This window comes from Etheostoma spectabile, chromosome 1 (assembly GCF_008692095.1).
Source record: "Etheostoma spectabile isolate EspeVRDwgs_2016 chromosome 1, UIUC_Espe_1.0, whole genome shotgun sequence".
Classification (NCBI taxonomy): domain Eukaryota; kingdom Metazoa; phylum Chordata; class Actinopteri; order Perciformes; family Percidae; genus Etheostoma; species Etheostoma spectabile.
Window position 1 is genome coordinate 31,309,239 of NC_045733.1, and position 14,499 is coordinate 31,323,737.

The window sequence follows — 14,499 nt, forward strand, 5'->3', positions numbered from 1 at the left end:
GTTACCCATGACCAAGAGTGGAAGTACTTCTATTTACACTACAATATAGTCGTCTCAGTGAGCGTGATCACGGAAGGCTTGTATCATGTGGACGCGCTGACAGTTTTGTTGTCATTGCTTAGCATTCCTCATGGGGGTGTTATGACCTTGGGGTGAGATTTTGTGTCATAGCTTAGCTCAGAGCTTTGTCTTTTCTTTGCATTTTGTTTTGGTTTAGAAAGTTTTAGGTTGCGTCTAGAGTTGTTTTGTTTGTTGTGTTGGGACCTCACGTCTGGATGAAATAGAAACTGCTACTTTGGAATTCTACTTTGGGGGGGGGGTCTCGGTTACCCCTTGACATTGGGACGTAACAGGGGCAACAGCAACTACGCACTATAGCTTTAACAAGGACCTGTGAGCTGTGATGTGTCACCTTTTAAATCTACAGAGGAACTGGTTCTGTTGGAAATTGTGTGAAAAGATTGGAAATACAAGACATGAGTTTCACATTCAACTTTATGCATTTTTGAGAAACACACAGTAAACAAAAACATGTTATAGTCCAAGAATCACTGTAATAAACGGGGCTGTGGTTTGCTTATGGGGGTAAACTCCCCCCACCCCCCTTCCTAAAATAAATTCCATAACATGACGGCCATCTTGGGGAAAACAACCCTTTTTAAAAAAGATCCATTATATCAACACCAACCTGCTAATATCTGCTACAGCAGCATCACGATCCTCCTAAGCTGTGAAACATCACACCCGTCTGTCTTCTCCAGCTGTCACTCAGTCTTCCTTTAGTCTGTCTTCCTATAGCAGGCCTCATCACATCGCCATCATCTTCTTCATCATCATATTTATCATTCATCGGTATTCACTTCTACATCTTAGTTGCAATCTAAACTCAGTAAAATTGTTCACAAGTCATGGATGCTCAGACTCAGGGCAGGAATTTACAATCCACCAACAGGATCACTGAGTTTATTTGTTACACTGGCTGGAAATGTTATCATACTGTAGGTTATCATATGTTGGAGGAAAACATTGGATCTCCAACTTTCAGAGTTGCCTATGCAAGTTGAAGACAATGCATTTCCCTTAAAGACTTTCCTCAACTGACAGAGGAGCTTGGACATCATCCTTAACATCATCAAAACGGATAAAAGTGGAGAGTTTTCACTCAACCCTGGTGAAATGATGAAACACGAATTTGACTTTTGGATGGGACTGGGCTATGTATGTCCTCAAAATAACACAAAAAAATAAATTATAATGTCAGTGTCAAACGTGCTCACACTGTCACTGTGACAGCCTGCCAATGTTTAGTAGGTTTAACCTCCATCATGTTCACCATCTTACTGTGTTAGCATGGCAACATTAGCTAATTAGCTCCGAACAGAAAGTACAGCTGAGGCTCATGGGAATGTGATTCCTTTTGCAGGTATTTAGTCATAAACCAAAGTATTGGATGGACACATTCGAATGGTGGAGCCAGAGAATCACCAAAGTCAATCCCCACTGGGGGACCAAGTAGGGCTGTACAAAATATAGTGGTAATCCATCCAATAGTTGAGATTCTCCAGTTAAGACCCAAGTGGTGGACCAACCATGAACAGACCTGACACTTCCATCCATAAAGCCGCTAGAAACTAAGTCCCCAAAGCACCTAAATTATAAGCCTCAAAACGGACATAAAACTAAGAACTTTTAGGTACCACAATGTTTTTTTGCCTTATTATCCAGCCCCAAGGTGTACCAGCCTGTGTGGTTGTAGTTTCTCAGCCTGATTGAAAGCTCGGACAACTGCCTCCTCATTTCCCTCCATGCTTGACTTGCAGAAAGCCTTAATCTGCTCTGACTGGACCTTCATGCTTCACCCATCTTTATTTTCCTTCTTTTAAAATCCATCTGCCCTGTTGTTCCAGGAATGTAAAAGCCCTATTTATTACAGTGATTAAAAACTGCCTACCAGCTGTGGACACTAAAAGCCTTACTTATGTTAGAAAAATAGAAAAAGGTAGAGCATGACAAATGAAACAATCTTCTATCTATTAAAGTGTCTACAGTACATGCTTTCAACGCTATGTCTAAGCCAACATCAACTGAGAAAAAAACACTGCTGAGTATATAATGTTCCTTTCTTTCTTCACGTTACAGTTTCTTTTCTGACACATCTATCCCATTTGATTTATGCACATATGCCACACCTGTATTACTCCTGTATTATCATAGTACTGATTATTATTATCAGTCTACACTGTAGATCCTTCAGTTGATTATGATTATATATGATGATCATGATTATTTATTAATAATATTGACCATTAAAAAGCTGTAACAGCTAACTTATAGACGAACCACTACATCCTCAATAACCACAACTGATAAAAACATTAGATAAATACTGTATATTTCACATAGGGATGAATTTCTTTTAGTGTGTAATCAAGGACACTTTTAATCTTTTTCCCCTCAAGAAAAATCTTCCTCATCTCTGCAGCCCTGGTTTGTAGTATTAACCTTAATTATTAGATTGACTAAACACACACATTGTTTTTGATTATGTTTATCACTGCAGCTTTCAATTTTCACTTCTCATCACCAAACATACTTAGGCATCAGGTCAAGTATCTGCGTCTGGAGCTTTCGCCGAACCAAATCCTCTCGCTTTCCTGTTGAAGTCCTTATGTTCGTCATCCTGGGATTTGCGTTTTATCAGCCCCTTTTCAAACACTGCTGATATTTTCGAGAGCGGCTTCTCTGCCGCCTCTTTAAGCTTCCTGGCATCGAAACGCGGGCTGTACAGCAAAATCGGCAGCCGATTGACAAAGGAAGGAACTTCTGTTGGATTGTCTTTAGGTTCCTTTTTCTTCTCTGAATCTTTCTTGTTGGCGTTGATCTGGTGCATGATTCGATCTTTGGTGGAGAACATTTGAAAAAGGAGGGTGTCCCACATGTTCAACGCCTTGGGACCTTCTATTTTGTTGACCACCTCCTGATTGGCACATTTGTCTGCTGCAGACTTATCATCGCCACCTTGATCTGTTTTCTCGACCTGAGGTTTGGCCTCCGGCACTGGAAACGTAAGTTCCTCCGGCTCAACGACCATGTGTTTCTTGAGCCGTGTCCACCCGCTGAGCTTACCCTTCAGGCCTTTCAGCTTCTGGGCTGCTTTGGGCTCGCTGGGTGAAGAAGGTGTCTCTGCTTTGACGGTCTTCTTGTCAGCTGTTGAAGATGCAGTTGATGTCGCTGACTTCGTGGAGGGTTCGGCTGCCGGGGCTTCCGTCGGTGCAGCTGTAGTTTTGGTCCTCAGAACGTCCTTGTCTTTGAGTCCAGTTTTTTGCTGAGATGGCCGTGACTTTCCTCTGTTTGGGGATGGAGCTTTGACTGAGACTGAGGCCTGAGGCAGAGAGGCAGGAGTGGCAGAGTCAATCACAGCGGCGTTAACTATGGACGGTTTCATGACTGTATCTGTTGCTGGCTTTGCAGGGGACATGTTCTGTACTGGTGGCTCTGTTGAAGGCTGAACATTACTGGTGTGCAAGCTAATCTGGACCGGATTGGGGGGAGACTTTGAGCAATCTGTTTTTATAACTGAGGGTTTCATTTCTGAAGTGGCAGAGGACGGTGTTGTATCTACCTGCTTATTGGGAGTTTGCGCTTTTAGCCTAGGTTTACTGGTTAAAACAGGATCGGAAGAATGGATAGGAAGGATAGTTTCAGAGGAGAGTTTTCCTTCTATACTAGAATTTGTTAGCCTGGTTTTTATCTTGTGCTTTGGGGATTGCACTTTTACCTCAGCGCTGTTAGTCAGGACTGAATTGTCCTTAGTTGTTTTTTCTGGTTTTGGAATCATCTCATCGATTGACTTAGCAGAGGGATGAACATTTGTATAATTTGGATGAAATGTAATGGGAGGGTTTGTCTGGTCTTTCATAATGACAGGCGAGGGTTTGGGGTCTGTGGTAGGGTTCAAATAGACGGGGGTTTGGGAGGACTGGGGCAAGGTTGGAGTATAGGTTTGAATCGGTGTATTACACACTCTTGGTTCTGATAGAGGGGAGGCTCCTGTAGTTGCTCTAGTTAAAATAAGTGGGGCTTTAGCATCTGTAGTGGCTTCAGCAAGGGGGAGAATATTTGTGGCAGCATGGTTTTTAAATTCAGTGTGTGAGACAGTTTGAGTATTTACAGTTTGAATATTAGTTTCTATGTATTTCTGTGTTTCAGTGACAGATTTCCTAAACTGATTCATTCCAGTCTGAGAGCTCACTGAATTCATAGAGGTTTGGACTTCATCTCCAGACAATGGGATTCCACTTGCTATGGTTTGCTGTTCTACCCTGTTTGCCACGGTACAACCAGAAGATGAGGAAGCTGCTGACTCAATCTTAGATAACACAGATTTTTTTGTCCTTGGAGGGGGACTTGCTACAAAAGTTTTGACTATAACTGGCTGGTTGAAAGTCAATTGTTCCTTTAATGTGTTTTTAGTTGTAATTTGTTGATCAGATGCCTCAGATGATCTTTGCTCAGCAAAAAGGTTGGCAGTCAGTTCCCCGTCTGCTTTTGAGTTTGTGTAGTTTCTCGTTTGAGCAACAGAGCCAGAAACTGGTTTTGCATTGATTGTTTGATTTGTTGCATTCTTAGGTCTGTCTGATCTCAGCTGAGGGCTTCTTGGTATGACGTGCCTCATGGTAGGGCTAGATGGCACGGTAGTTTTACTAACCTGTGCAGTATTAAAAGATGGATTAATGCTCACTGCTTGGTCTGTCATAATTGGCAAAATAACTTCTGGATGAAGCTTGTTGGGGACTTTGCTTTCAGCAGAAGGAATACTTTGAACTTGACTGCCCAAATTGGATGTCCTAGCCTGTGAAGATTGTGCAGCTGGTATGCCGTGTTGAATTGCGTCTACACCTCCTGGTTGCCCACATGAGACCATGTCTGTGGAGGACTTGCTGACAGTGAGCAATCCTGCAGACGGTTTGTCTGACAGTTTGGTTTCACTGCTAGGCATGTTCAGTACTGTGTTTCTTTTTGAAAGATTAGATGCTGGTCTTGTTTCTATGACATCTTTTGATTGAATGTTTTCTGTTCTTATAGGTGTACTGGGAAGATTCTCTGTTGGTGTTTTCCCAGTCAATAAACATATTCTTCCATTGGTCGGTTGCGGATGCAATTCTGTGTCTATTGCTGTATTGCTAAATCTGTTAATGTTATTAAAAGTGGGGAGCTTATGTTCTGTATTAAATTGGTGTGACAGTATTGCATCTTTAGCATGGATGTTAAGAAAGGTTTCAATTGCTTGTGTGGCCTCTCCTATAGCTGTGCTTGAGTTTGAGTAACAACTTGCTGCTTGAACAAGTTTATCTTGGCCATTGGGAAATATACTACTGTGCGTGTTTAGATATTCATTCTCACTAGTTTTGGCTAGCTTTAAGGGCTCTTTTGCGGGAAAATTAAAGATCATATCTAAAGGGTGTTTAATGCCTGAAATGTTTGGGGATTTGGTTGCAGTGACAGAGAGGTCGGGTAGTTTTGTTTCTGTAGTAGGTTTGCCCATTACGTTATTATTAACAGCAATGGCATTTTGTACACTGGGTACTTGAGAAGATTTTGAAGAGAGACCCTCTGCAGGAAGATGGATGTTGTGTCCTACTATTTGACTATTTTTGTGAATTTGTGTTTCTGCGCTGAGTTGTTGTGTGATTGTTGTGCTTTGGATAGCTGCAGAAACTGTACAGATATTGTACTGTGCAGAACATACAGATGCTGTGACAGGCTCATGTTGCAAAAGAAATTCCTCCCTATGGGATCCTGTGGTAACGGTAATTGATTCTTTAGCTAATACATTTGAGAATTGGAGCTCAGTGTTTGTTTTGTTAAGGCTACGTTCTGTGTTAACAGTCACAGAAGGCAAAATGTTTGGCATCTTTGTTTTATTGGGTAGAGTAACCCCCCTGTTCGCTCTGATTTGCTGGTTAACCTCTTCCATTTGTTTGTGTAAAACAGCTTCAGTAGCTGTAGCCACTTCACTGGGCAGTGGTCTATCTGAAACCCGTCGGGTGGCTGGTGGTATTCCTAAAACAAAAGCACCATTCATGATGGCACTGCCTGAGAATTTGGGCTCTGACTCTGTTGCAGGAGATTGAACAACCTGGCCTCTACGCTCAGCTAGGTCTTTAGCAGGTTTGACAGGGAGTTGGACATGTGGACCATTGGCTGTTGATGGACTGACTCCACCAGCAGTTTGGTAAGACTGGAATGGAGCTATCTCTATTTTTACTGACTGTTTTTTTGCATTTGTGGGCCTGGATTCTCCTTTTGTAGGTGTTTTCTCAAGATTGTCACCTTTCTCAATGGCATCTATCCCTTTTGCACACTGCTGGGTTTCTTCATCTGAATCTACTTTCACTAAGGGTGAGAAAGAACTCAACACACCATTGCTATCAGTTAGGCATGGGGGTAGATTTAGCGCTGCCTCTATGGAAAATGGTGCCGCACTTTGTGTGTGTACCTCACCTGCTTTAGAAATTGGTATTGAAGCCTCAGAGAAAGAGGCTTTTGGTGTGGATACGTCACTTGTGGATTGTTGCATTGCTTTCTGTGCCAAGCCAAGAGGAAGCTCAGATTTCATGGTGTCCACCTTTGATGTTTTAAGTAATTGCATTCCATTACTTTGAGCTTCAGACACATTCTCCCCAAACTCATCTTTGCTGCGTGTGATGATCCTTTCAGCTGGAAGCTCAGAATACCTTGGAGGTTGTAAAATGTTAGCAGCAGGAGCTTCCATTGAAGATTGATGATCTTGATGTCCATTGAGTAGTTTTGTTGCATTAGACATTGAGACGTGTGATCCATCTACAGCTACATCTGACTCTATTTTATTTGAAGTGGTTTCTCTAACCCTGGTGAGTACAGGGCTGTGATGTGACGAAATAGTCCTAATCCCACCGTAGGCAGCATACTCAGATGGAGTAAGGCCATAATATGTGGATCGTGATTTGGGCTTGGAGGCCGCTAAAGACATTTGGCTCTCCAATAGTGACGACAAAGACTTGCGAGCATCAACCACTGGAGGACGATAAGGGGTCGACAGGGGGTTGGCACTTGGTGGTGACTGCATTGAAATCACTTGCGTAGGGTGGAGATTTGAAGTCTTTGGTACAGTGGATAAAAAGGATGGGACCTTTGGTAAAGATGAAGCTTTACTTTCAGAGACTTGGTTTGTTTGTAGTTTTGGGATGGCTGGTTCTATTAGTGCTGGTTTGACCACAGCAGAGTCAGGTGCAGTCATACTTGATGCTAAGTTCTCTCTGGGGTACAGATCAGTATTATCAAAGCTTAGATTTATTGTACTCCTTTGTGTTTTTTGAATCTCTTCGTAATTGCTGGCTTGGTTGATAGCAGTAATGTGACGAACATCAGTCTGCCTCTGTTCTTCTGTGGAAGCTGGAGGTTTAATTAAACCACTGGTTTGAATCATTGGTTTTTGTCTTGGAGCCTCATTGGGAATTGCAGGAGCTTCTAGACTTTTGGATGAGTTGAAAGCAGCAAATAAAAGTGGGTTAGGTTTGGATATTTCAATAAAGGGTGTTAATACTCGAGCTGGTGTAGAAGAGGGAGTCTTAGGTCTTCCACATTGGGTCATGGACACATTCAGTTTCTGATCAGTTTTCACCAGTGACACAGGGGTTTTCTTTCTGTATACGTCAGATATGGATGCTCCCTGGTAGGTTGGGTTTATTACTGTGAGGTCTTGGATGGAGGGAGGTTTAGAAATCTCATAAAATGTTGCCTTTGATGTATAAATCCTGCTTTGTTGGGTGTCAGGCTTTGTCTCTTTAACTGCTTCAACAAGTGATATATTTGAGGCAGTTATCTCAGGCGACATCTGGCTTGGAAAAAAGTTGCCATTACTGGCAGGTCTGGCAGTCCAAAATGACATCTGGCTCTGAGGGTAGTCCTTTGAACTGGCATTTGTCTCCCTCTGGTTGGCAATAAAAGGTTGTGTCTGAGTGTTTGACACGGATAGCAACGCTGGAAGAGGAGGTAGCTCTGCAACCTGAGAAGGTTCCAGACCTGGGCCACAATTGGGGGCGGCTGGGGATAGGGTCAGGCTGTGAGTTGATATTTTAGTGCTGGATTGCGACACCGTGACAGGAGGGACTGTTGTGACTGACCCATGGGAGTTTTGTGTCATGTTTAAATTTAACGAACAGGGAGGCGATGGTGCTGAAACCTGCTCAGGTGGTGATGGGGGTGTTGAAGCCGAAGGTGGCATCATGAAAGGAGTCACGTCATCAAATAAAAAAGTTGAGCACTCATACAGCGGAGCCACCTGCTCTTCAGAGGTCCTGATCTGAGTTATGTAGGACTGAGGGGGAAAGCTGCCAGTTTGGCCGTAGGGACTGCTCCGAGGATAAGGAAATGCAGATGCAGAGTGATCGTATAAGGAGTCAAAGGGGAAACTGGATACTGAAGGATCTACAGTGTAGACTGAATCCGGTGTCCTTGGTGGACTGGACTGGTCACTGTGCTCAAGGTCTGTGCTCGCTTCGTTGACAGGTGACAAGCAGGCGCGAAAGGGGATTGGCGTCTGAGAAAGGCTGCCTTTTTTCTTGGCTCTCTTCTTCTTGAGTTTCTGAAGCTTTGCGTTGTCCTTGCCGGGTTTTGGCAGTAAGGGTGGAGGATACTGCTGGGAAAGGTCAGGGTCCAGCCCGTTACTGTAGCCGACTTCCATTAACATTTTCAGACTCCTGCAAGACAAATGAGACACATCAGTATGTTTGTCTTCAGCCACAAATCTACTTATATAATAACAGCAAAGCAGACACAAAACAGTCAAATTATTCATCAAAAGAGGCATGTAAATGTGTTTTTTGTCATATTTGCTTAATAACAAAAAAAATGCTTCAAACATCCTTTGCAGTCAATACAAATAACGAGTCAGTTTCCAAAAAAGACTAAATTAGAGCCAATATCCAATAAAATCTTTCTTGTTTTGGCATTGTTTTATATGGCCTAAGAAAGAGATTATTAAGACGTCAGAGCAGGAATTTCGTGAGATGCCGGTTGCACGGTGTTATGTTCTCAATCACTAAGCAGTTGGAAATGTTGAGGAGTTTTGTTCCGATGGAGAGTCGGGCCAGAAAGAACTTGTTTGATGCCAGATATTTCAGCAGCTGTCCAAATAATTTCCTGAGGTTGAGGACATAATAGATATTTGATTTAGGTCATTAATTATGTTTGTGTGACAAGTATTCAATAAGTTGTTTTTCTTCCTTTTCAGCTGGACATTTCTGTGAAGATTTGTGAAACACGCTGGACTTTGAAGAATTCTGGATTATGAAAAAAAAATCTTTTTTACCACTTCACCATTCTCTGTATTTCAAGGTTAAGGTTGGACATGTACTTAAATCCTCTTGTAATGGCATATTTATTGTGCCTCTTATCATTTTGCAAAAAAGGTAGTGAAGCAAATTGTGAGTCTTTTTTTGTTTATACTTTGCAATTATTCATTTTATCCGTGAATAATAATCTCTGCAGTTATACGTCTTTTAATACAACTAATTAACTTCAATTAAACACATTTCTGACGTTTTGATCCCTTAATACTGAGCATTTCTGTGTTTGTTTCCTTTGTCAGTTACTGTGTAGACAAGCTCTTCTTCTAGTTCCCAGTATAGTGTACTCAGCTGTTTCCCAACTGTACAGATTTAACCCGTGCTAATGGCTCCGGGACAAGTCTGCAGTTGGCTTTAGAAAACTATGAGCTCTCATGACAACGGGCTCATTAGCAGGTTTCCAAACTCTTAAATGGGTCCTGAAGATGCTGCATGGCTACAACAAGCGTCACTATTGGAAATAGAAAGGTATCTAAAGCTGTTGCTTATGGCAAGTCTGCTTTGAAATGATGACAAACTTTTTGTTAAAATAGTCTCTCAAGGAGACTATCGGATGTAAAAATGACCTATGCAGGAAACAAAGTAATCCCAAAGGAGGATGATTGACACATACAGGAGGAAGACCAGGTCGGTACAGGAAGAAAGGGTGGCAGTATTTAGTTAATGTTCATAAGCGAAGAAAACTCAAAATATGAGCAGAAGTAAATTGGATCATTGGCATCACATGCAAACAATTAGAAGAAACCCAAAGGTGATGAGCATAATTAACTGACAATAAATGTAACACCCAGTGCTCCCAGCATTGTATTAGACAAATGTCTATTTAGTTTTCCATTTTAAATTGGATCTGAGTTTTCACATAATGTATGGAAGCTTATACAAGAGAGAATTAGTATTAAAATGTAATTGACATTTTACAGTGGTTGGCTTTTTTCACTGAGTAACATACATCTACTAGGTCGTCTCGAGCGGCAACATCAGCTGTATTGTTCCCTCTCTGTCTGAGTATTGAAGTGGATCTTTGGAGTGACACTAGAAAAGGTCCACAGCCTAATTTTAGACCTAGGAAAAATAAGAGCAAACATCCTGACACCGAGCACCTGCTGCCTGTATGTCCTGCACTCACACAGACAACCACAGTCTGCTGGACATCAACCCGAGGCCCAAATCCTCTCAGAGCTACGCCGACTGCGAGCTTAGCCTTGTGTTTCAGAGCGATAGTTATCTTAAATTTGTATATGTACATATATGTACAGCACCAGTTTGTTCTAAGAGAAGCAGGAGAAGACATATACCCAATGGGATATTTTTCTGCAAGTTTGACAATCTCTGTTTGGAATAGCACGTGTAGAAGCTACAGAACAGAAATAACTCCCATGAGACGTTGTCCCTGTCTTGAAATTGAAACACTCTGATATGGTTGGATGATTTAGAGCGAATGTTTAACATGAATCACTGTTGGCAAAGGGCCTCCTGCAGTTACAGTGACAAGAGGGCCAGCTGACACTTGAGCGGGTCCCCCTTTTAAGGCTCTGGCGTTGGATATCTGGGAGGCTTCGACTGGTGCGGCTCAAAAGAGGAAAGTATAAGATTAGCTTTGAGATAAAACTGTACCATGACCTCAATCTATCTAGGTGTAAAGAACTCAGTTAAACAAAATGGAGGATGAGCTCTTTATTAATCATCAGGTTGGGATATTAATCTGAGCAACACGTTCCTGAAGTGGAAATAGGTGTTGCTCATATTTAACTGGAAGGTCTGCAGAGCTACAGAGAAAGTTCACAGCACATAAATAATGTAATTCAATGGTTAAATATACTGGTGTGCAGGGTTTAATCGCTGACTCATGCTTACATTCATCTATCACGACACAAAATTGGGCAGAAACATACAGCACGTTAAACACTGCTTTTGTAAGCCCTGACTCTCATAGGTTATAATGTCTGATATGCATCATGCATTTAGGATTTCAGCTCGTGCACGTGCTTCTACCTAATCCTATGCACCGTTTGCAGGTTAGCACCCGGCTGACGGGTCAGGAGCGCTCTGCAGAGCCAGCGGCTTGTCAATCAAGCAGACACTGAGTTTGACTGGTTTACCTTTGGCGAGCGGCTGTCGGGACAAACTGCTCTCTGCTTGTTAATCCCGGCTCAGAGTGCCACAGGGCCACTCATCCTGAAGTGAACTGAAGCCTTAGGGAGCGAGCCACCGTGCCCGCGGCCACTCCAAAAATAAAACTGTTTCCTTCAGCGTGTGTTGCAGGGGCAGATGGGGCTTTCCAGGCCACCTGAGATGGCTGAGGTGCAGCCCCTACCGGCGGTCGGCAGACACCTCCACCTGAGGGAAGGTGGTTCTTTTTACTGCAGCGGGGAGAGGTCCAGTGTCTAATCAGGACCTGAAAGCTTTACCTGGTGCTCACACTTAACCCTTGTGTTGTCCTCGGGTCAAAAAACCCATTTTCCTATATCAATGCTCTACCACCCTACCACCTCCTATTCATTCAGAGGTCATGGTGTGTGTGTGTGTGTGTGTGTGTGTGTGTGTGTGTGTGTGTGTGTGTGTGTGTTTGGGTGGTGTTGTGTGTGTGTGTTGTGTGTGTGTGTGTGTGTGTGTGTGTGTGTGTGTGTGGTGTGTGTGTGTGTGTGTGTGTGTGTGTGTGTAGAGAGAAAAGTCCCTGTTGGTTACAGTAACTCTTCTCCCAGAGTCCTGCCCAGGACCGTTGGCAAAGGGTTTCAAAATCACATAGACAGGACAAAGGTTACATACCACACCATAAATCTCTATATCAACTAGAACACACAACAAGCCATACACTTACACTGATACAGACACACAATTTAAAGGCACCTAGTTAAAAGCAATTACTTTGTTCACTTGGAGTTGACTTGAGGTTTTTTCGGGTTTTTTTGGGTCAATTCAACCCGATGTTGTCATCGGGTTGAATTGACCCTTTTTCCTATATTAATGTTCTTTTTAATTCCCCAAAATAACATGATTGATTCCCCACAACGCTCTTAGCCAAGTACAAATCTCTATTTTCATTAATTTTGGGGTGTCTTATTCAATTTTTATCACATTTGAAAAACAAATGGAAGTGTTTTGAAATAGTATTGAGTAAAAGTTGACATATTCCAGTCTGTGATTATCATCAACATCCATTCCTTTAATTTTAGTCTAAATAATTCCTAATTTCTGCTTTTCTAACTCAAACATTAGGGATCATTTCCTACAAATGAGGTTTATTGAACATAAATTCCAAAAATAACTGTAAAACTAAAGTTAATAAGTTAGTGTTACGTAGTGTTGAAAATGTCAAAAAAAAGTGTCAAAAGTGTTGGAAAAAGAGACAAAAACGTAAGAAAAAGTTAAAAACATCAATGAAACGCATCAACAAAAGTGTTGATTTTCAATTTGACGGGAAGACACGAGGGTTAAAGTAAAGTAATATTAAGCGTGATGATAGGGTATTTGTTCCGTTTCCTGTTTTATGTTGTAGTCTGTGTTTCCTCCCTTGTCTTGTCTAAGTTGTACTTCCTGTCTTGTGTCTGTATGTTCTGTTTCCTGTTTTATTTTGAAGTCTCTGTTTTCCTCTCTAGTCTTGTCTGGTTTTACTTGTGTTTCCTGCCACTGTGATTGCGTCCCCACCCTGATGTGTTTCCCCTGTCTCTCTTCACCTCGTTACCCTCTGTATTTTGTCTTTCTGCTTCCCTTGTCTTGTGTCAGATCGCTGTGGTATATTCTGTGTATGAGTCTTCCTGGTTTTGTCTCCGTGTTACAGTTTCCCGAGGTTCCTGTCCTTCTTTGTTTTTTTGGATAACTGGCCTCCTGTTATCTGGACACTTTCTGTTGTATGGATTTTTTCATTAATAAATATTCAAGCTCACCACATCGCCTGGCCATCTCTGCAATTGGGTCCAACCTTCTCCACCACTGGAACAGTAAAGTATACAACCTATATCACACCTTTAGCGGGGGGTGGGGGGGGGGGAATAACCACTTTCATGGGTTAGCTTTTTCAGGCCTTCAAAAACCGTGATAAAGCTCCACTTTAAGGTTCTTTTAAAGTGGACATATTATGCTTTTCCATATTTTCTGTCATATCTACAATGTTATAATGTCGAATTGTCATGGTAAACGTGGCCAAAACAAATAAAAATCAGACTTCCAACGGTTCTGAACGCTCCGGTTTCAACAGTTTTTACTCTCGGCTGAGTGTAGCTCTTAGCCAGCTTTCTATGATTGGTCATCTACACCCAGTAGTTTTTTTTAAGCTACACTGTCCAGTTTTCAGGGCTGTAGTACTCGAGTCCGGTCTTGGACTTGAGTCCGGACTCAAGACCGTTTTTTCTGTAGTCTCGTACTTTTCTCGTACTCGCTAGTATATGGACTCGGACTTGTCTCGGCCGCTGGTCTTGCCAGATATGGTTTTTGGGCTTTTGGTCTAGACCGAGTCCAGGTGTCTTTATTTGGTTGATAATAATATTGGAGGGGAATTGAAACCCAAAAGGATTGATACTGTCATGCCTAAGACCTTTTTTTCCCATCCTGGACTCGGTCTTGACTTGGCCTCGACTAGTCTTGGTCTTGGACTTGATCTTGACTACAGCTCTGTCAGTTTTCAACCAATTGAAGAAAATAGGAATAGATAAATGTTCCATTAAGGTGAGGTGCAAAGTGCTTTGTTCTGAGAAGTTGCCTCTTTGAAAAATTAGTAAATCAGCTTGTCTGGTAACCGTGGAAACTTCCGAAAATGAAACCTCACACCACATTGCCTTTCAGTTCCTAACCATCTCATTCATCTTCAAATTTAACAATACTCATTCTGGCAGAGCACGTTGAACAAGGCGTTCCCAGGGTGTGTGGAGGTCAATAAAGAGGGACACATGTTGAAGTGAAAAACACTTAACAAGAACAATGTATTGTACAAAACCACTACAACCACATGTCTACCAAAACATGAACATTGTCCGGTAGAGGAATCTCGGAAAAATAAAACACACTGACGCTAGCGCTGGCTAACAGCGGTTAGCAAGGTGCTACTAAATGCTGAAAACGACATTTTAGGCCACCAAACTGTTCCAATTAACTTAAAACTGCATGAAAACACACA

At 42.1% G+C, this 14,499-nt stretch overlaps 2 protein-coding genes across 3 annotated transcripts in view; one reads left to right on the forward strand and one right to left on the reverse strand.

Annotated features, from left to right (window-relative positions):
• The window catches only part of LOC116692381 (lymphocyte-specific protein 1), a 38,061-nt gene extending 28,464 nt beyond the window's left edge, over positions 1-9,597 (forward strand). The window contains exon 14 of the mRNA XM_032520645.1: positions 9,275-9,597. Coding sequence (XP_032376536.1) covers positions 9,275-9,300 — 26 coding nt within the window. The 3' untranslated portion in view covers positions 9,301-9,597. The remainder of the gene's footprint in view (positions 1-9,274) is intronic.
• On the reverse strand, positions 478-11,628 carry LOC116690344 (uncharacterized protein PB18E9.04c). Of its 2 annotated transcripts, none has more exons than XR_004332239.1 (3): positions 11,489-11,628; positions 1,342-8,741; positions 478-1,272 (listed from the first exon to the last, which is right to left on the reverse strand). XR_004332239.1 is itself a non-coding variant. In XM_032517230.1 (3 exons), the coding sequence occupies exons 2-3, from the start codon at positions 8,729-8,731 to the stop codon at positions 3,204-3,206; spliced, it is 2,406 nt and encodes an 801-aa protein (XP_032373121.1). In that variant the 5' UTR covers positions 8,732-8,741; positions 11,489-11,628; the 3' UTR covers positions 2,989-3,203. The 2 variants fall into 2 exon arrangements, 1 of the variants encoding a protein (XP_032373121.1); XM_032517230.1 differs by lacking the exon at positions 478-1,272 and having other exon boundaries at positions 2,989-3,382; positions 6,505-8,741.
• Between the last annotated feature and the right edge of the window lie 2,871 nt (positions 11,629-14,499).